Source organism: Chrysoperla carnea, chromosome 1 (genome assembly GCF_905475395.1).
Source record: "Chrysoperla carnea chromosome 1, inChrCarn1.1, whole genome shotgun sequence".
Taxonomy (NCBI): Eukaryota; Metazoa; Arthropoda; class Insecta; order Neuroptera; family Chrysopidae; genus Chrysoperla; species Chrysoperla carnea.
In genome coordinates this window covers 97753617-97778184 of record NC_058337.1, presented here as the reverse complement: position 1 = coordinate 97778184, position 24568 = coordinate 97753617, and the positions used below count along the sequence as shown (strand labels likewise).

The window sequence follows — 24568 nt, the reverse complement described above, 5'->3', positions numbered from 1 at the left end:
AATTGTATGTTGTATACTTGAAAACACTACAGGTGATATTTATTAAGGATTATTCACAAATTACTAAGATATTTAAAAAAAGATAAATGTATACACTAATACAATAAAATAAAACAACATGGGTGATATTTAAATTAATTATGCAGGCACATTAAATTTTTGTTAATAATTATTACCCAATAATTATAACGCGACTATCAAACCATATAGTTTGAGTAACGTAAGAATAAATATGCACATGTGCAACTGCAAGAAATCATTTAAAATTATCATATCGATCCTGACCAATACACAAAGGCGTCAAATAAATGCATGATCGTAGTAGCCTGCAGTGCCCAGAAATTTGGATAAAAAATTTTAAAATACATAGAATAATTTAGTCAGAACCAAGAGCGTAATTTCTCTTTATAAATACTCCAGGTGCCGACTGGAGGTATGAGGACATCAGCAGTTTAATTTATGATAGGTCGTAGATTTAGAATAGATTTTTTATGGTTTAAGACTCAACAACTTGTTCTTCAATTTGGTTTTTTTAATGTCTTCTCATTGGAAAATTTAGATTTCGAAAAATTGACCCACCAGATGAGTTTAAAACCATCTAAAATTAATTTTTAGGGTCAAAAAATTAAGGCAATGGACTTAAACCTCGATTCAATGCCCACAAAACCCTTGCCAATACGCTCTAAAAGACAAGACAAACCTGGTTCTAGCCACCAAAAACTAGAGAACTAGACATATAAATTTCAATTTTTTAGCACTATGCCCCCATTTGATCATTAAGAAACATTTGTATTTACAATAGAGTGATGCAGATATTAAAATGTAATAAATTGAGTCTAGCGCGACCCTCGAGGTCCACACGAAAAACTTTCCAGTATAATAAAAAGTAATAAAAAGGTCTTCTTTACACTTATAGAACATGTTTCGAACATGTTTTGCAGCTTATGCTGGAACGATCATTATTTCCATAGAAAAGTGATGAGTATCATCCACTTTTCAGATTCTGTTTATGGAGTTTTTTCCAGTTTTTTTATTACCATTAAAAAACGGCTCAACCAACTCTGTTGAAAACTCTTTCAGTTCTTAAATACGCGATTACGCGTAGAATAAGCCTATTGGTTCGCAAAAATATCGTGGCGAAAGAATCCGATCTCATTGAAAAGGTTTGATTCGGATTTTATGGCCTTGAAACCGCGAAAATATGCAAAATTGTATATTTTTAAAATCGGTCCCATTACATTAACTTCCTCTGGGAAGTTAAATATAGGTAGGAAAACGTAATACAAAGAACATGTGAATGTGGCATTACAAATTCATATATCCACCACACATAAAAATAGTTTTATATTTCAACAAGTGACCACCCGTTGTAAATACAGTTGTATATTGGTATGGATGATACACATAAAATAAAATTTTTAAGGCCCTCCTGTTGATTTTTAGTCACATTAATATATGATAAAGACCTCCTGTAAAATAATATTATTAACAACTATTTCAATTTAATTTATTGAAGTTATAGAAAAAAAAAAATATATACATAAAATTTGCATATCCAAATATTTTAATTCAATAGATAAATTTTCATCCCCTTGAACCTGTTATTATATGTGTAATCAAATCTAAAAAAAAAAGAGGGAATATCTTCCTTTTTTTAAATTTCATTCAAAAAGAGGTACTTTGACAAGTATTCAAAATAAATTTATTCATTGCATGTCAGTTTTTGATACCTTAAAAAAAACGCAATCTTTTATTTAGGTCGCTTTTTAAAGAGCCCTTAATTATTGTGCCTTCGTTTGTATTGAATGGCCTCTTTGTGACTGGAATTCGTTGTAAATATTGTGACGTTCTTCTGTTGCATAATACATACAATTTTTATTTAAAAAACAAATTAGTACCTATTTAGTGCAATTATTATGCTGCATTTAAATTCTGTTGAAAGATCTTATTCTATGGTTTTAAACAAGTATTATTGCTGAAATTTTAGTTCACAAAAAAGCTAGCCAGATTGAAGAAAACGAATTTACTTGGCTGTTGTTGTTCTTGTACCAAGTCAATATTTTCTTGAATCAACAATCTCAATACTTTATTCACGCAAATAAGTATTTGACTGCCAAAAATTCTGTGTTCGAAACTTAAAGTAAAGAAACCTTTCCGTGGATATTTTTACAGATAGTTTTTGTTTGGGTTCTGTATATTAAGCCTGTTTCAAATATGATAAAGTGGAAGGTTTGTGCTTCAACTTTAAAAAATTGCGACGTTTACAGAAATAATATGCGTTGAAGGTGTTTGGGTAGGGAAGTTTTAAATTGGTTTGTTTCATAAATGTTAGAAAGTTTCTACAATTGACACATATCACGTTTTTATTAGCCTCATACGTATGTTAGTATGTTAGTGTGTAAAGAAAAAAGAAAAAAGAAAAGCGTGGGGTGCTTTTTAAGATATTTTATAATGACTTTACTTTAAGTTCAGCTAGTTACAAAATCGTGTTTTTTAAACTTTTATTTATTTTTATTGTCTTGGATTTTTAACTAATTCTGTAATAATTCTTATACCAGCCTATTGTAATGTAGCGTGTACCTGCATGTACACCCCTGTATATTAATAAACATATTAAGCGAATTTAACCACAAGGTTAAAACTTTTTTGTTGCAAACAATTTAAAGCAACGCTCGATACACTCAATTTACCAAAAATAATTCTCTCATCTGCTATTTTGATTGTCAAGAATAAAAGATCTTTATATATATATATATATAAAAAAAAAGTATAAATAAATTTATGTAATCCGAAACAGCTTATTTCAAAAAATGAAAACCATAAGAGATTGCAGTGATTTTTATAAACAAATGTAGATTTACAAAAAAAGCAAACTATTTATTATAAATGTTGTTTTTAAAATAAATAAAAAAAAACCAAAATTGTAACGCCCTTTAAAGTAACAAAATAATAATTTTTCGTTGGTTTTATTCAATATAAAAACTACCAAAAAAAGAATTTCTCCCACCCGCTGATAAAATTACAACGTGTACAAAAATACTTTTAATATTGAATATAAAAAAAAAAAGAAATAACGCCTTTTTGGTTTCCGGTTCAGTGATTAACCTTATAATTTTTTTTTATAAACCATTATGAGTATGTTGTATTAAAACCATGTTTTTTTCTTACCATTTAATAATGAGTACTCCGTTTTTATTAAAAGATGCTGATGATCTCTTTGTTTTGAATTAAAAGAACTACTTAAGTGCTTTTAAAAAAAATCTATTTGACTTAATTATCAGATTTAACCTTTAACATCTTAATTAAATTATTCAATTTATCTATTTAAGTGAACACAAAACATCAAAGTAAATATATTTTTGGTAAATGAAATGAATAATTTTGGTGTGTATCAATAAAACATATTTCAAGCATATAAAAGATGAAATATTATTCTTTAAATTATTGTGTATGTTAGACTCCAAACTCGATATTTCTCAGTGAATATTTTAGAACTTTCAACTCGTCTTAAGCATCTTTAAAATATGCAGGGTGTTTGGGCAATACAAAGAAGAGCCTTTTTTGAAGCCAGTTAATTATAACTGTTGAATTCTAGTTTAAAATTAATCAAATACACAAAATCCGTTGCTGTACTTCATTATGATTTGTTTATTTGTTATAAATCATTAGCTTTTATTAAGAAAATAATTTGAAACGAGAATTGAAAATTACGTAATTACTGTATTAAGTTCATGACTTCAAATTGGCACGAAATCAACAATGTTTATACATTTTCGGAAAGCTTATCAGTTAAAGAAGTTTTTTCTTTTAATCCTAAATTCAAAATCTTAACGTGCCAAAACTTTGGAAAAGAGTAATGTTTTAAAGAAAGAATAACGCATTGTAGTCTATCAATCCACCCATGGAACGATTTGAGTCTTACATGTACATTATGAGGAAGTATTAAAATATATTCGAATTTAAAAAAATTTATGCTTAGAAACTAAATTGGTCAATAATGTTGATAATTGAAGACAATAGTTTTCGATTTTTTTTTGCGAATAAACCAATTTTTTTTTTTGGCACATTTTAGGAAATAAAATTTTCTTATCAATCAATAGGATATATTTATTATCTTATAAAAAATATTTTTTTTTAATATGATTTATTAAGAAGGGGGCTAATAAATACAAAACAATTTGCATTATAATGTAAAATTAAATGTTTAAAAGCGTGGATTACTCCATATTCATTCTTAAAAATTAGTTTATTTAACAGAAAATCAGTACTGAATGAATTTTAACATTGAATTAGACATTGTATTAAATATTATTTTATACTTTTTAGCCCACATTTTTATAAACCGTGCTTTTTCTTGTATTTAAAAAGTATATTTTAAAATAAAGACTAATTGCATCTATGCTATTCAAATTTTTATTTCGATCGAATTTCCAAAATTCATAATAATCTTTTTAATACGCCAGCAAAATTTCAGATCCGGAAGTAGTTGGACAGTGAACATTAAGGCTATTAAAAAATAACGACTTGATAATAGTAAAACAAAATCTTAAATATAACATGTTATAATTTCGAAATCTATTCGAAAAGTGTTCATAAAATTAATAACTTAAACCAAAAAAAAAAAACTGCTGATTAAATAAACAACACTACATAAGAATAAAATAAAACAGTGGTTTATGAGCGTTCTTATCAAATGAAGAAGAAAGATGCCGATAAAATAACTATACGAGTTCTTTTAATGGAGAAAGACGACAGATTTCTTCATGTACCATGGAATGGATGATATGCTCTTACAGCTACAAGAAAACCATATTCATCCATGTATTTGTATACATAACAATATGAAATATTATTATTTTGTTAATATGATCGGCCCCCTAGAGTCCAGTTCGGGTAATTACGTCATCAATGTATGGCACCCTACGGCTTATTATACTATCTGTATGTGTATGTTATACAAATGCTTTTAAAAAATATCTCTCTCGTATATCGTAAGAAACCCACGATGATCAAGTATATTCACAATGAAAATACCCTGAAGGATTCTAAACAATAAACTAGCTAATATCCTCATATTAAAATATAATGTTTAACAAAACCATATAATAATCATGTCTTATGGTTTATATCTTCTTAATTTATACAGAGTGTTAAGAAATGTATTATAAATAAAGGGAAAAGTATTGCGTTAATTTTGACAATAATAGCGGTTTTATCTTTTTTATGCCCTTGTGCAAAAGCAAAGAAAGTATTGCAATCGTGAAAAAGTACAGTATACAGATTTTAACGCTTCCTTGAATCGATTTCGACTAGTTTCGCGTCCAAAAACCGTTAGCCCGCAGATTATTAATATTTTTGACAATCTTGAGATTATCCTTCTTGAGATTTTTTATTCTTGTTGATAACCATTCATTTTGACTAGTTGGTAAGTGCTAAGGAGAGTCATATGGTGAAAATATCAACCCACAACCGTTTTTCCAAGAACCTGACTGTTTGTTCATTTTACATCAATGCTTGTATATAAAAATTTTACTTTGAAACACTAAAAAAAATTATTTTCTCTTTTACTTGAAAAAGAATACACATGATCTAGACTTGTAATCATTATTGTGATAGATGATATCACGGTGCAACATCTCACTGTATTTTCTCCGGAAAGAGGCGGAATCTTTGGATAATCCCAAAAAGAGTTTTTTTCTTATTTTACTATTATATTTGTTTGTCCTAGCTTTTGATCTTCAAAGATTCCCTTTTTTCAGTCAAATGATATTGAATCCACTCACCCTTCGAAAGATTGCCGTTTCGCTGTCTTTATTATTAGAAAGAACACTGTCGTAAGACATCCGGATTGAACTATATTCCTTTCCTACCTTGGTACATTATAAATATATCGCTTACTTTTTTTATTTACAAGATATTTTTCTGAAAATTTAAGGTATTAAATTTAGAAGTTTAATACTTGTTGGATTCTTCAGAGAATTTAACTTTATAGCTACTTTTAGTTTTTACTGTATGTAATAATTTTTAGTATTCGTTTAAAAAAGACATACTTCTGATCTAGTAGTCAACCCAATATGTGAGTACATTACGTTTGGTTTGATTAGGATATTTGTTATGACATAACATAAAAATTTAATTGTACTAACTTTAAATTATCCCTGTTTTCTTCAACTTCTGGTAACTTTCACAACTCAATTTGTTTAAATGATAAAATTTTGACAAAAAGTACAAATTGACAGTTATAAAAAAATTTTTGCATTTTCTCAAAATTCATGGCAACCTGAATCAATTGAAAAAGTTTCAGTTTTCTAGGTAACCTAGATGTCGGTTTTGGTGTTTTGTTTCTGTTAATTTGTGTGTATTTCACGAAATTTATATCAAAGTTTAATGACGTATTTTTAAAGTTAAACGAACAATATTTACTTGTTCATTTAAAGATGAGGCATATAATATATGAAATTATTGTACAGGTAAACGACACAATATATAACACCACGAACATAATAAATTTTTTATGAATGAAAAAAAAAAGCAATATTGTAGTAACATAGGTTTGAGAGTGGATATAAATGATGAAACAGTATATATACATTGAATATATTTTTATTTTCATTAAAAATTATTTATTTATAAATATTATTAAAGACTTTTATTGTTTATAAAATGAAGAGGAATGAACCATCTCTATAAATAAATAGTTTTGATTTATTTACATCTCTAATGACCAACAAACTCATATTTCTGATCAACAATTATTATACGTTTGAGAAATCAAAGGTCAATATAAAAACTTGTTTTAATTAAACAAAAACACCGGTTTTATGTTTTAACTTGCACAATTTAGTCTAGGTTTTATTGGCGCATGCGTACAAATAATAATGCATGGGGGGCTAAACAATATTTCGTCATAATTAAACTCCGGAGTGAACTGAGAAAACCTATGATTATCTATAGTCTCTACCATCGGAGCTTCCAAACGAATGGACTTCCATGCAGACTTACAATCGGGTTTAAATAAAAATGTTCTAGTTATATTCGTAAGGGTTTTAGAGTGGTTTTAGTAATGAAAGCCTGTTAAGGCAGTACGAGCGCCAATGCAAGTTTACTTGTGACTGAAATTATTTGTATCTTGTTTTCAACTTTGATGGATAATTTTGTTTCAACTTCATGAATGTAGACGAAAAATAAGAATACAATATTTTTTTCAGATACCGAAAAAAAATCAAGCATTTCGAGAGCCGGGGCAAATCCAAAATTGTCCTGGCGCTCGTACATCCATAAGGTTTTTATTGTTTCATAAAAATCATTTCAATCATTTATAATCAATTAATATTGCGTAATTTTCGGCAGGAATTCTTAGGGCTTTGAAAGATTGTTTTGATCGATTGATTTCTGATGGTTTAAGAAGCTCTTCTGCTCCGTCACTTATCAGCAAACCGCAATTTCCGAGCGAATGAACCTGAAACCATCATAAATTGATTTTACGAGTCAAACAACGTGATCTTCATCTCGAGCAAATGGTCTTTATTCGAGTAAAATACTATCAGTAAAACTTCTATTTTTTATGATCCGTGGTGTCGATTTTTGATGATTCGATTTAGTAAATGATCTATACAATGTATAGTGATTGCAGTGCATGAATGGTACGGGAAATTGTGCTTGAAAATTGAATAAATTTTACACTTTATATTTGAAGCGTATATTATGGGATTCTTATAGTTTATATAGGGTGCATCATTTTTAGATTTTACGATTATGATACTGTCGTCTACAGTTAATGTTTCAACCGAACCGCAATCAGTACCTTTACAAATATTTGCCTAGTCATTTAAGGTATCTCTGATTCTCTGCTCTAACAAAGAATTAATTCTCGTCAATGTAAATGTTATGTTTATTCTCTCACCATTTTTAAGGCCGATTTTGTAATTAATTTATGTATACAATTTACTTAATTATTGTTATTTATTTTATGTGTTTTTGTTATTCTAGGTTGTCGTGAAACAGCTTTTGTCTACGCGATAATGAGTGCAGCCGTAGTACATTCCGTAGCAAGAGCTTGCAGTGAGGGCTCTATTGAATCATGTACGTGCGACTATAGTCATCAAGCTCGATCACCTAAAATGATAACAAGTAGTGGTGGAGGTCCAGTACCAAATGGTGTAACATCACATGGTGGAGTCGTACATCAAAATGGTGTACGTAATTGGGAATGGGGTGGATGTTCGGATAATATTGGTTACGGATTGAAATTTTCACGGGAATTTGTCGATGTTGGAGAAAGAGGACGTAATTTACGTGAGAAAATGAACTTACATAATAATGAAGCCGGTCGAGCGGTAAGTACTTCGATTTTTTATAAAATTGTTTGCATAAACTGAATACGATAGTTGTCAGATGTTGAATATGCCATATTAAACATAAAAATGTCAAACTAGATTTGATTCCATTACAAAATTTGAAAGGGAAATTAAAATTGCTTAAAAATTTTCCATCTTCTTTTAGCAACACAAAGTTTGATATGTATTTTATATGTATCTCTATGGTGATCTTGAACAATGACGTCACTAACCTAAATCTTCCTCTTTGTTTAATTAGGAATTTTAAACGTTAGCTTTTCTGCCCGTGCAGTGAGAATTATTCACCTGAAGTGATAAAAAAAATTTTGTCAACAAGCCTATTAGAATATTATTTAGGAACTTCCTTATATATGTATATATTTTCAAAGATAGTATTAATAATCTTTTTTTTTTTGGTAACAGTTTCATTTTTTATATCGACATTTAAAATAAATATTTAATATCATAATCAAATTAAATTAAAGATGACAACTTAATTTTGAAAGAAAAAAATATTTAAATATATTTAAAAATGATATTCCATTCTTAAATTGTTGATGACAGAAATAATGAATATCATATATACCTACATATTATAAGTTAATTTATTCTGAATTGAAACATATTGAGTTATTTTTTCGTATACCTATCTAGAGAGTCATAAGAATCTGAAAAATTAATTCGAATCTTCTGTTTGAAATATCAAGAAAATATGCATCTTAACACAAAAAGAGGATTTTTTGGATATGTATTAGCCGTTGAAGTTGAATAAATAACGGTGGCTATTTAGCAAATCTAAATTGATTTGCCAAATCAATTACTAAAAATGAGTAGCAAATCAATGAAAAGAAACGATAGCCAAAGTCTCCGGCAATAACTATTGCTAATAGTTTGCAAAATACTGTCATTTCTATCAAGCTTTGACCTGTGAAACAACCAAATGAGGCGTTGTCGAGGAGGTTGGTTGCAATTTTGTGATAAAATATTTCGAAATATAAATATCTTACTTAATCGTTTAGAACAATCGCATAAAGTTTTATCCAAAAAAGTAGAGTAATGTATATTTTGAAGTACTAATGTTGACCGCTTAATTATTTTAGTACAATAATGAGAATTTTTTTTAAAAACATGATTAATAAGTGAAACATATAAACAAGTGAAAAAAACTTAACTGGCTCTGAAACATATTTAAGAAGACTCTTAATTCAATTACCTTTTTCTTTAAGGCTTTTTCTAAACTGAACCAATTTTGAGAACATCGCCAATTTCTCAGTTTTTTGGGTTCGAAACCCTAAAATCGCATGTGAACACTAAGAACACTCTTCATTAAATTACCTTTCTAACGAAACAAAGACAGACAGACACACACATAGCAGTTAAACTTATAACACCCCTTTTTTTAGTTCGGTGGTTAAAAAAATCTATTGGTATGAATTTATTTTCTTTTTCTGTGCAATAAATTTGGGGATCTTGTAGGTTCCTTATTCTGGGGACCTTGTGGTTCCTTAAATCGGCTCTTTGTGGTTTCCCAATTCCTTCTTCTAAGCTATATACCTCTTCTATACTATATAACATCATTACTACCAATATTATGCCTCTATTCACTAAACTTTGTTATAATACTCAATAGTTAATAAATTTTATACGTTACAAGGCATAAACATGTAATAAGATATTTTTTTGATTATAATATTTTTTGTACATTTAAAATACAGGGGTAAAGGTATTTTATATGCAATGAACAGTTCCGATGCATATTTATATCTACATTTATTTCTTTAAGATTAACTGACAATGTTGTTTTTGTTATGAAGTAGTTTTTTGATTGGAGAATATAATCATTTTTTAGCAGTCACATAATATAGCCACCTATAAAGTAGTTAACTCCTTCCCAAATAAAAAAAAAATTAAAATACCACTTTAATATATTATGAATCTAAATAATAATGTTATCTTTTTTTGTGTGTGTGCTTATTTTAAAACTTATGTGTCGTTAAATTCTAATGGACATCTTAATTCATGTGCCTATAATAGCATTAAATATTTATTTTATAAAAAAAATTTTTATTTGATTTTATTGAATTGATAAGCACTTAATTTTTGTATTTATTTGATAGTTTGTAATAATTTGTTCTTGTTCAGAGCCAGGACCGTCGCAACTATGCAAAATGACTACATTTTTCAGGTGCATAATTCGATTTATGCATTAGTTTCAGACCAAATAATTAGTCAAATAAGTTAAACAGATTTTTTTATCTTTCTATTTATGAAGTATCGAAAACTAGAATATATTCATGCCCAATAGATATCTGAAATTGTTTTAGTGAAGTCTATTTCATTTTTTACACTTTTATCACCAATCGGTGGTGATATGTTTCAAGCAAAAGTTATTCTCGTCAGACTTTCAGAGGGAGAAATTTATGGGAATATTTGAAGATCAAAAGTTAAGTTCATTTCAAGTTAGTGCAGTTCAACAAAAGTGCAGACTCGTCAAATTAGAAAGATGTTGTTTATAAAGTAAGTCATGGGAATAACTTCTAATTTCCAATTTTCCTCTTATACTAGTCATTTGGTAAAAAAGGGGATTACCTGGAAAGTTTTCCGGGAGTTTTGAAAATGGGTGAGTTTATAAATTTTGAGGTGCTCTTTTCGAATTTTCATTTCACCACCTCGTATTCTTGCCGCTCGAGCCGCCATATTGAAAAAATGGCGGTATCTTGTTTTTAAGTCATTTTACTAGGAAAATATTTTCAAATATAAAATTAAATTACGGCATACGAGCGCCGAAAAGTGTGAAACTGTGGTTACGCTGGTTATGCTGAATAACACTATGGCTGCGCGAGCGGCAAAAATACGAGGTGACAAAGTGGAAATTCGTAAAGAGTACCTCAAAATCTAGAAAATCACCCATTTTCAAAACCTCTGTTAAAACTACCAGTTGACTGACTATTATTCGCTCTGTCTCAGAGAAGAAGGAGCGGGCATTATTTTTGGTAGACTCTGTAGAAATTAAAGATAACTTGATACAATACTGATATCCAAAACAATTTGATTAAAACTGAACCTTCAAGTTATATTCTTGAGCTAACACCTAACAATAAATTTAACTTACGGACCTTAATCAAGGATATTTTATATGTAGAAAAAGATAACAAAGTATAATATGTGATATAAATATCATACATAAAATATGTAATATAGTATAAGTATATTATATTTTACATGATTCAAGAGTACGCGTATAATATTTATTTGTTTATACGAATAAAATATAATATAAATTTCTTGAACTTTTATTAAATATATTTTATAAACTTATAAAATATATATTAAAATTCTTGTAAATACAGAGATGAACTATTTATACATTCTATTAATTAAATTTTATTTAAACATATTCGTTGTGTGCGTAGTCATGGTAGGGACAATAAAATCGATGCTAGCGCATCCAGTGAAAAATTTTGGCATTAAAGGACGCTGTTATGACTAATTTGAAATTCTTTACATGTTAATGTTATAGCAATTGTCAATTAATTAATTAAACTTAATGCATTAAAAATTGTGAACATAAGAAATCAAAGTGCACAATTATTATTTTTCAAATGTAAATTATCATAATTATTTATTTAAATTTGTGAGACAATAATATTAAATTTTCAATGTAAGTGATAAATGGAATCCATACAATTATATATGCATCCATACAATTCTATAATGAAAGTAGTGTATCGTTGTCATGGAAACGCCTCCAAAAAAACTCACGCACGGTGCGAATAGCTTATAACGTTGCTTAAGATATTAAGTGTGAAATATTATGAAAAACATATATTCTACTACGCATTATTATTGGGAGCTTTATTTAATTATTCACTCTTATTGATTGCAATTGCTATTTGACTGATATCATATACCTATCAAACAAATTGCAATAATAATTCATTATGTTCATAAAATTTCATGATATCACATCCATATCTAGCAGTAGATCAGTTTTTATGCAAAACCTTCTACATACTTTTTGAAGTATCATAGGTTTTTGAGTACGATGAAGATTTCAAATTCTAACATCTTAGCAATAAGTAGAGGCTCTTTTGATATTCAAGTATACCTTTTTATTAATATTATTGATACTTTTTTAATAGCAATGTGGAACAGAAGTAATAAAAAAACCATAATTTATTGTGATTTAAGTAGCGAAGAATGATTTAATAACTTATTTATGTTTAGAAAAGTTGAAACAATCAAACAGCCATAGAAAGTTTTGTCCATATATGAAAGAATTAATTAATAAAATTAGAACAGTCAACAGTTTACTTATATTAGACACATATTATGTGTTAATTATTCTTTAAGTGAAAGTTTTTCCACTTACACTATACCTACATTTTATATTTTGTTGTATTATATCTAATTACATTCTAAATAAAGATGAACTGTTTCAATAAAAATAAATGTACGAGAAACTATTGCTCCGAGGTTGATTATTTGTAAGGCAAATTAAAAACGCATTTTTTATCAGGACAATTCAAAATTTATAATATATGGTCGTTAAAAGCGCTGCTAAGTTGCTTGTTTAGGGCGCTTTTGACATTTAATTTTCCTCTACTGTAGCCGAATGATTTGAGATAAAATTTTTGACCCAAAATAACTAAAACTAAAATAAAAATCTGAGTAATAAAAAAAAATTTTTAGGACGTTTCTGTATTTTCTTAAGACTATCTTGAAAACGTACCCATATAACTAATGAACACCTATTGCGATAGATGCTGAATTTTAAGCAATTTTTTTTATTTGCAAAGCTTACCTCGCGTATCTCGTTTGTCCGTAAAATATGTAGTACTGCCCGCATCGCCGAGCAACTTCAATATTAAAGAGAAAGATTATTGTGTTATAACCTTCATTTCATATGCCGTCACTTATCCTCCTTTTGTTCACAATTTCATTCAATTTCTAAAATTATTAGTGTTCTCTACTATATTATGTATGTATTTTACATAGAAACCATCCCCTTTAATCATTCTATCTATGAGAAAAATCGCATCAAAATCCGTTCCGTAGTTTTAATGATCCAAGCATACGTATGAATATAGGGACAGACAGCGGGAAGTGACTTTGTTTTAAACTATGTATTGATTTTAAAATAATTTAATGGCGTTTTTAATTGTTGCATACTTTTTTTTCCCCTGAAATTAGCTGCCTTATGAATTCGCTGTTAAAAAAAAAAACTGTTAAATTTTTACTAAAAAAAGAAATTTGGAACGTACCAAAACTATTAAAAGGAAATGGTATTGGAATTAAGGAACATCTATAAACAAATTTTAACATTTATCTGTAATTTCCAAAAATTGGCAATCTTTTATCTTATCGAATGTTTTTTAATCGTTAATCTTATCGAATGCTTTTTTGGAGTTTCATTATAAAAAGTAGTAACTGTTTAGGATGTTTTTTTGTACTAAATGCGTATCATTTGTGCCATTTTCATAGTGTATTTCTTGTAAGCAGGCATTTCCTCCTCAAGCTTCAAAATCTCGAAAATTAGGGTATATGCCTAATTGTTGTCGAAGAAATGTAAACCTCAACGGTAAATATTCTCTTAGAATTTCCTTAAGAGAACAATACTTCCTTTTAATATTAACGTAGAGGAAAAAGAAACAAATTGCAAAAACTAAATGAAAATATAATTTCTTTAGTCTTTCCCATCGAATATCGAATTACTATTGTCGAGTCGTATAAGACATAAAATATAGGTTTTAAATACAGAGAATACAACTCTGTCATAAATTGTTAAGTTTTTCTTGATGATTTCATAAAAAGATGAGATATTTTTAAATTATGTATCATTCATTCATTGTTTACTACATTATATTATGGTCTAATATATAATGGCATGTGTATACTCAACTATTCATCCGTGTTACATGTGATCTTGTGATCATTTGATCAATATTATTTACATCATCATAAATTTTATTATTTACTGCAGTAAACAAAAAATATGTTGTATCTAATGTACAATCTGGTTCATGAGCATCGCAATGGAAAAAAGGATCTTCATTTTCATAATAATAAGTCAGTCTCTAAAAGTCATTAATTTTTACTTTGTGATTTTACTGCATACAAAATTACTAAAAGTCCTAACTACAAAAAATGTGCCACAATGTGAGTCGTACATGTAAAAACTTAGCGTTACGTTGATTGTTCCATCAAAGAAGTACAAAAGAAGTTTCTTGTTGCCAGCACCACCGAATTGTATTTCACTGAATAGGGCTTTAAAAATGAAATCAAACATTTCAAATTACTCTTCTCGTCAAGTGAACATTTTGGATGTAAGCTCTCAAAATTTTTGATTAAGCGCCTTGCCCTCCATCAATAATTATAACAATACACATCATTCTCTATAACAGTGTTCTGTGTTTTCACGCAGCATTCACTTGAACACAGTGTACTTTATAGAATAGGTACTGTTTAGTATTTTATTACATATTGTGTATACTTATTAGCATGGGTTATTCAATAAGATGTTACCACGTAAATGGAAGAGACTTTCTTCAAGAAGATGTTGTTACTGACGGGTAATACTTTTACAAAGGAAGGATATCGCAAATGGGTCCCTATCACCTAGACCAAAAGGTCGCTTATGTCCCACTTGAGAACAATCTGTCACCCAAATGTGAGACGTCTTCGGGTAACAGTTACAGGAGTAACTGCTCCAACAGGATTGCTCCAAAATTTCGGGGCCAAACATTATACAGACATCCTCATGCTATCAAGGTAGTAGAGTTCAATCGACAGTGTCCTGTACAGAGTTTCTATTAACTTCTTAAAGTATACGTTTGATTCAGTGAAATGGCAATATCGTTTCCGACAAAATGTCTCTCCTATTTAAGTGGTTACATCTTTTTAGACAAAATATCTCTCATATAGGTGGTAACATGTTATTGAACAACTCTGTATATAAAATGTGTATGTTTTACTATAAAATAACAAGTAAAATAAATACTAATATTAATATTTTAATGTCATATTTTCTTAGCGTGAGAACAACTCATATTTAACTCTATGAAGTGACTATATAACTATATACATATATAACTTAAATCTATATATATTAAAAATATATATTAAATGCACTTAGAGAAAAACTTTTGTTTATAAAAATAAAGTGCCTGGAATACACATTATATTATATTTTTGTATTGGATGATACTGACATTGGATTTTTGTACCTCCGAGAATATATATGCAAGGTAGTTAACAAAAATCTTTTGAGTTAACAAAAATCATGGAACTCATCACCGCGCCGTCATCGCGTGTGTTTTTCATTGAACTCCTCCTAAAGGAATGGATCGATTTTGATGGAATTTTTTGTGTATGTTCAAGTCGATGAGAAGATGGTTGAGATTCACAAATCAAGTTCACTACAAAATATGTTTGAGGATTTCGCACCAAAAAATTAAAATCCATGAAATAAATGGTGGAAACGCATATAAATAGTACATTACATTACTACTATTCAAATGTATTTAGTATATTTATACAATTTACAAATTTCTTAGTTTTCACTTCTATCGGCTGTTCCCAAACAATGCCTCGCATGTTCTTTTGTTCGTGGCAGCTCTTTCAATATTCTAGATAGGTGGTAAAATTGTCGAGTGAAATCTGCAAAATCTGCCACTTTATAATATTGTTAGATTAATCATAAAGTCATGAGTTTATTTTATGAATAATAACACGTTCCTAGAAGGTAGAATCTTCAATATTTTTATATGTGTAGCAATTTATTACCTATCTTTAAAACGTAAAAATATAAAGGAGCTTTTCTAACATAAATCTTAAAATTTACCAGTAAGAAAAAAATTCATCCTCCACTAAACAGACAATAAAACTTCTCTCAAGTCCCACATTAAAACGCCGCGCCGATAGAATGTGTATTTTTAACTTACCAGTAAGAAATCACTGAACATACCACTATAAAATCTCTAAAATTCTACTTCAGGACTTCAGATTGAATGTGGATCAGACTTTAATTATCCACATATTGTTGTAGGTATATATGAGACATTGCAACAAACACATAACTTGTAACTGACCAAAGAGATACATAGCCACACGCCTCTTCAATATTGTAAGATACATGTACCTAAAGTTTTTTAACATATTAATACACTGATTTTCGATATAACTTGATTATGATAATATAATAATATTTGTATGAAATATGTTATCGATGTATGTAGGAATGATTACGATATATCGATCGACCACCCATTATGTCTTGTTTCACATAAAAATGTCATTATATGCCATTTGTATTGTGTATTATTTGAGAATTAGTTTTTAAAGAAAGTATTACTTTAAATTTTCTATTGCTCTGTTTCTAAGCATTCCTTCAGCACTCCATTCTCATCTTGTAAAGAATAATTTTTGTATAGATAATTTATCTCTATATATTATAAATGTGAAAGTAAAGTTTTTTGTTTGTTACGCTTTCATGCAAAAACTACTGAATGGCTTTGAATGTAATTGTACATTGTAATAATATAGTCCATACACCAGAATAACACATGATATATAACTTATAAAGATATATTAAAAAACAAAAATTAAATTTTATCCATGATATTTTCCTACGCCAATTCTGAGTACTATTTTGAACCATAGTTTAAAGATTTATTAGACAAAGATTCATTAAACAAAGAGGAAGTACCCTTCTAGTGACGTCATACGTGGGTATCGCCATAGAGATTACATATAAAACTTTGTTTTGCTAAAAGGAGATGGGATACCTTTGAATGCAATCTTTGATTACCTATAGCTTTTTCATTTTTTAATCAATTTTAATTTCACTTTCAAATTTTGTCATGGTATTAAGTCTAGTTTTACATTTTTATGGGTAATATGGCCAATTCGACTTGACAGGATTGACTCCTATTCATTTATATCAACTGTTTCTCTCAAGAACAAATTCGTTATACGGTGTCCTCACCTTTACAATCTTACGAAATTGGTTTTATTTATTACTTACAATGTTTTTTTTTTTGTTTGTTACAGCATGTTGTGGCTGGAATGCGCCAAGAATGTAAATGTCATGGAATGTCCGGATCTTGCACGATCAAAACATGTTGGATGCGTTTACCAAGCTTCCGTCAAATTGGTGATCAATTAAAAGATCGTTTCGATGGTGCATCCCGTGTAATGGTAAGCAATGCTGGTAATCAACGTGGTGGAGGCGGTGGAAATATTGTTAATAATGCAGCACATCAAACACACAACACAATGAATAACATGAACAGTATTAATGATAATTCAATTCATGCACCACATTCAAATCGTATTCATCATCGTAGTACAAATCAAAATATGAATAAACGTAATCGTTATAATTTCCAACTAAAACCATCAAATCCAGAGCATAAACCACCGGGTAAAAAAGATTTAGTATACTTAGAAGCATCCCCCAACTTCTGTGAACGTAATCCACGATTAGGTACATTAGGTACGCATGGCCGTCAATGTAACGAATCGTCGATTGGCGTTGATGGCTGCGATTTAATGTGTTGCGGTCGAGGATATCGAACCCAAGAGGTAACAGTTGTTGAACGTTGTCAATGTATATTTCATTGGTGCTGTGAGGTTAAGTGTAAATCATGTCGAATTAAAAAAACAATTAATACATGTTTATAAACGGAGCTAAAAACAAATGTAGTAAAAAATTTTTAACGGTTTTTTTTTCTCTTGGTGCTTTATTTTGTGTTGAATGGTCGAGATACTTACTTTCGTGTATATATTAAAAAATCGTCTTGATATATTATAAAAGCGTCTCTGATATAAGAAACGGAATACTTCGGTGTTTTCCGTCATGAAAGTGTTTAGGTCGATGTGCGTGAGTGAGATATTTTTGAAATCGAAATTTCTATATTATCAAGCTGAAATCTTGTTGCGTTTTTGTCATTATTAATTCCATGTTGCGCAATAGAGAAGTTGCACATTTTTTTATTTTATTTTTTTTCAAAAGAATTATTTAGAAAAAAAAAACTTTTTTTAAATTGATTTTTCATGTAATTTTACAATTGAAAATGGTTCTAAAATATAAAATCAAACGACAGTGACGTCAACACCTAGCTTTCGTAACGTCATCGTACGGAGCAATGATAAAATAACATCAATAATGATAAATGGTTTGTGTCTCAGGTGGCTTTCACTATATTATAACGTAAATTTCCATTGGCTCAAAGCCGATTGGCTCAAAGCCCCAACGGAGATTAATACGTCGCTATCGTTTTATTTATTCAAATATATACCTATTTTTTTATTAATAATTAATAAAAAATTGAATTATTACTTTAAAAAAAGAATTATTACTTGTGGCAAAAAAAATTAATGCAACTTCTCTATTGTGTTTTTTGCTTACATCTGACAAAATTTTCTTTTGAGGATAAAAGTCAAGTAATAACAAGTCTCAATATTTAAATTATTTGATTCATTTTCCCCCTTACGCTGAGGATTTGGTTTGAGGTTCGTCAGGGTAGCACTGGATATTTTTATGTTCTTTGATTCGCTGAGTATGTACGTTGTGTCTGTACCAACTCTGTACCAATTGAATAAAAGTCTAGCCGTGACTTTCACTTCTGAGACGAATTTTTTACTTTTTAAGTGAAATAAATTCTGTCAGTACCTTGACTGGCGAATGTTCTCCCATATATATGTTTTAAATTTTGAGACAGACAATTGTTAATAATAAAAAATCGCCCCAGATTTCGGGGTGGATTATCTTCACGTTTCGATTTAATAACGATATCCAAAATTACCTCATACATCCAAAACTAAATGCTTTGTCACGTGTGCTCGGAACAAAATGCTGCCAATCATTTCGTAGAAGAAGAAAAAACAACAAATAAACAATTGAATAACAATAATTTTTTCTTTTTTTTTACAAAAACTGTCAATCACTTTTGTTTGATGACAATAAATAAAAACAAAACAAACACAAGTTAAAAACAAAATTAAATTAAACTCAAATTGAAAATAAATGAATTATAATTTTGTGTTCTTCAATTGCACTCACTGTTGTTTCTTCAATCCCTTATAAAGTGATTGACGATAATTGTAATTTTAAATTGTATTAAATAAATATACACAAGTTAAAGAGTTATATAGAGACAAATTATTTTTGTAAAATAAAAATTTGTGCTCGTAATATGTGCATGCTTGCTGCTGGAGAGCAAACAGATTTACAAAAAAAAAGGTATATATACGTAAAGCCATAACCAACAATGATATGTTGTGACAGTTTGTTGTATTAGAAACACAGCAAAGTACAGAAGTAAAAAAAAAAAGAAAAAACAAATAAACAACAAAAGAGAACGGAAAAAACAAGAAATCATTCAATGAATTACGTTTTCTTGACAATAATCTTGAAACAGGCATTTCATAAATTATTCATATGTATGTTACGGTAGTGCGTTCATCACAGTAAACACTGTTTTATACAGATGATTAATCTTCTTTGAACTTAAAAACATGTATAATCTCAGTGTACAGAATATCTTTAAAAGAATACATTTTTATTTTTACTTAGCCATAAATCTCCCAAAGCGTATGAGGTAGCACCGGTAATTGGTCCTGGATTTTTTAATATCGCGTTTTTAGAGCACTGTGAAAGCATTTTGTGCCAATTTTTATGGTTTTGTTACCAAATTACAAAAGGAAACTCATTTTATTTATAGCTTTATAATGCACCTTTTTTATCGAAATTTTCGTAATCAAAATAATTATCGTTGAATATATTCATATACTACGTACTAGTATCTTGGGTTTTAACCGATTCTAAATCCCATGGTTTAGTTTTGAAAGTTTCCAAAAAAAGATAAAAATTTAAAAACTTGTAGTGATATTAAATCTTGTTGAACAATTCACGTATAGGGAAAAATTTCACACTTACACTATAGACTTATTATTTCAATTTTCAATCCATCGATACATCAATTTCATTTGATTTGAACAAATGAACGAAAATTCTCCGCGAATTTCATTATTTTTTGTGTGTAGCAACTGAACTGCAATGACCCCATTTCTGTGTAAAATATTAAAAACTTTGAAAAAATGTGTTTGGGGTGCTTTTTTGGTGAATCAAAGTTGAAAAATTTAGGAGGCATCATTTAAATTTCCCAACGTAATACAATATAAACATAATAGTCCAATAGTCCTTTTTTAGAACTGTGACATTTATTGACTGTATCTATGAGTCTATAAGTAATAGAAATAAAAAAAATTATATTTCCTCACCTCCGTGCAGAAAGCGTCAACTTTCTGCTCACTATGCAAAACGAAGTTGCCGCTTTCCACCTCCGCCGGGGACAAAAATAGTATAAACACCACGGAAGCAAGTAAATAATGTCTCAGATATAACGTTTGCCACCTTTGGCTTCTCCTTGGGCGACAATGAACATGAGATCTGAGACATTCTTTACTTTTACTCCCTTGGTGTGTTATAAATATACTATTCCGTATTACCAGAGAAATGCTTGTATTGATTATCTCCTACGAATCTCCAGTAATAAAATAATTAATTTATCGTCCAATATAAAGGGAGCTACCAGTGTTTATTACGAATAATTATGAAAATACCTGTCAATGATACAAAATAGTATGTGTTAGAAATCGAATAAGTATTAAAGATATTTAACTGTATTACAAATATGATTGCAAAATTATAGTGTTAACTGCACATTTTGTTGTGAGCTTCATAAGTAAACAGTGGTTTTAAACTGAAATAAAACAATTTATGTGTAAAAACATAAATGTAAAGAAAACAGCCAACAAATAGTAAAAAATAAATAAATAAAAAAGAAAACGATAAAATATGGATCAGACCACATGATTAATGTGATAACTTTTAAAAAATGTAATAAATACATTGCAAAAATATTTTTTTTATTTAAAATAAAAAATTGATATATAATAAAATAAATAACTTCTTATAATTTTGTAAAATTAAATTATTTTTTATGAAGTTATACACAAATCAAAAGCTTTAAAAGTAAAAAAAAAAAAAAAAAAAAAACTTTCCATTTATGGATAAAATATGGGAAAAAAATAAAAGGTTTATATGAAACATATACAGAGGATACTTCTTTTTATTTTTAACATACGCTTAAATGAAATTTTAACCAGATTATACTGGTAAGAGCGCTCAAAAACAGAAATGGGTTACTATTTGAAAACATCTAGAACGAATTTGGAATTTTTCTCACAATAAATGTTTTGGTATATATTTAGTGGCTCCTCGAAATTATATATAAATAATTTGTACGAAATGAATTAAAAAATTAATTCTTTCAGCCAATAATTATCAGATAAATAACTATTTCTTCGTTACTTGAAAAACAAGCAAACAAACACAAAGAAAATTGTTTAAATACAACCCACACTCTCGGAATATACTCGGTTTGTAGAATGAGCGCGGGTATACATATATTTCTGCGCATTACAAATTTTAAATATTCCTCCTAATGCAGGGTATAAACAATAAGATAAAATTTATATAACAGTAACAGCGTATTTTTAGCTATACAGAGTATTTAAACAATTTACTTTGTTAATTGTTCAATCTTCTTTTGTTTTAAAGGAATTCTTATAAGAAGTAGTCTCTGTATATAGTTTACAATAAATAAATAATATAAACTTCTTCTTTGATAATAAAAAATGTATAGACCAGTGATTTATTTTAAAGACCAAATAAATATACCTCCTTTTTATTTGTAAATATATTTTTAGTTTAATTTTCAAATGAATCCACCTGACATTTTACGTATATTCTTCGTAAAATAGGGAATATTCATGTATTTTTTTACATTTTTAATTCATTGTTTACACCGTTATAACATAATAAAAAATCTAAATACTGTTTAAAAATGCTGTAATTAAGTGTAAAAAAATATTTAAAATAGAGAATAATTTTGTGATGTTTAAACGCAGACCTTTTGGCGCTCTCTGTTGATGACGGATTAATATGTGGGCTGTCAGTTTGTGACAGTAGAATGTACTGTAAAATATAGATGTAATACCCACGGATGTAGTAATTATAGTATATATTCATGGTAATATCATACGAAATATAAGTAATTAATACCATACAGTATATCAACAAGTCTAGACAAGCCACATATTATGACGTCACATCCGATTTAGAAATTTGAATTTCTCTCACTGTATTTGTAATTAAAAGATGTTAATTACTAAAATAAGGGTTTAGTTCAAATTTTCAGCCAATAAAATTACGGAAAATAAATATTTGAACCAAACTTAAATTTCATGAATATTCCCTTTTGTCATGTAACGTAAATTGATCATATTTTTATTTATAATTTTATTTCATTTTTTATTTTGTTAAAATGAATTTTTTTATATTTCCATGACCCAATAACTTTTGATCAGCTTTTAAAAATCTCATTGTAAAAGTGTTTTTTTCTATATAAAACTAATTTAGTGTACTTAACTTTTTTTTGTATTATAGTTAACTTTCTCGAATTAATTGTCGTCAGTATTACTATTTTTATAAGTGTGGATAAAAATAAATATTTATTAAAACAATTTAATTATAATGTGTATATATATTTTTGAGCTAAAGTGAAACCGAGACAGAAAAAATTCAAAAATCAAAAAATTCAAAGACTGAAAAAAATTACACTAAAGTATATTATATATTATTTGGACATTTAGAAGATTTTATTAGGCTAGTCACCTTAAAGATTGTATATAATTCAGTGCTTCTAATATAAGATAAAATTTTGTGTGCCCTTTAATACACGAATTTTCACAAACTTTGTAGATCAAAGTTTGGAAAAATTTGAAAATGTATTTTTTCTTTTAATTTTTAGTATTTATTTGTAAATAATTTTCTATAATAACAATGATAAAATTTTTAAGTATAAAAAAAAATTAAATATAATTTTTTTAAAATAATTAATATGTATTTAAATTATTTTCTTACGTACTTGTATAAAAATCTAACTAAGTTTTATAATAAAAAAATTTAATTATTTTTTAAAAGATTTTGTTTTTTTCTTTATTTATTATAGATGCTTTTATTTTGATTTTTCAGCTAAATGTTTCCTTTGTAAGATATATTGTTAAAGTAAGTATTTTAAATTATTTGTCTATTGTTATTTTGGGATGGATTATAATGGATGAACCGTAAAGATATAAATTTACGCTTGATACTGAAATTAATTATTTGGTATTTTATCCACAAAATACTAAAAAAAAAGTAATTTCATTGATGAAAAATACTCATTCATATATCAATAAAATTATGGTATAATTCAACTATGTTTATCCCTAAAAAACTACTTCTTTTAAGAGAATATGAATATGATACTGTCTATACTACTGTTAGAAATTATCCTTAAAAGGGCAGGATACTGACAGAGCTATAAATAAATTAAAATCCAGAAACCTATTAACATTTTCGTCACCAGGGTTGGCCAAGTTTGAATGTTTTACTTCGATTCCTAAAAGCGTTGTTTATTATAAAGGAGCCATTAGACTAAACAGTAAATTTTGAAATTCATTTCTTGAAGTTGCTATTTGCTGGGATTGAGATACTAACCGATTTGAAAATATTTTCCACTTAAAAAGTATTGCTACTTAACTTTCACTTGAAAGCATAATAAAGCATAATACTATAATTATTATTTAGCATTGTATTCTTCTACCTCTTAAAATTTTTTTTAAGCGTCAGTTTTCTATAAAGATGAGTCGAAATAAAATGTTGTCAGCTACCCCTGACGACCTGACCAATGATTGAGGATCATCTTCAGACCGGCCTGCGACTACCTGTAAGATGGCCATTCTAGTTTTTCTCCATGGGTTCTTTGCCAACGACTGCCACCTTTATAGATTCCAGTGCATTAACAAAAGAGACGTTAGACCCTCTTTCGATCTGTGTCGTTTGACAGATTCAGTATGGGTTTCCAAATGTATTGTCAATCCCCCGGGAGTTTCGGGTTTTCAGTAGAGGCCAATGTAGTCTAGTTTTATATATGCCTACAGGATAGCTAGTGCCTTTACCTCTAGCTGCCTACTGAACCTTGGGTTCATTATGTTTCGAGAAATAATCTTTAAAGTGCAAGAAAGGTGATTTGTTGCTATATAAAATAATAAGACATATGTGTAAAACAAAAAAACGGAATTTTTGAAGGGGATTGTCTGGCATTTTACAGAAATTTCGA

The 24568-nt window shown here is 28.3% G+C and overlaps 1 protein-coding gene across 1 annotated transcript in view; it reads left to right on the top strand.

The window, feature by feature from the left end:
• Window positions 1-18020, top strand: part of LOC123290827 (protein wingless) — a 51944-nt gene extending 33924 nt beyond the window's left edge. The window contains exons 3-5 of the mRNA XM_044871165.1: window positions 7990-8142; window positions 8179-8336; window positions 17388-18020. Of these exons, the coding sequence (XP_044727100.1) occupies window positions 7990-8142; window positions 8179-8336; window positions 17388-18020 (944 nt within the window). The remainder of the gene's footprint in view (window positions 1-7989; window positions 8143-8178; window positions 8337-17387) is intronic.
• Window positions 18021-24568: the final 6548 nt, after the last annotated feature.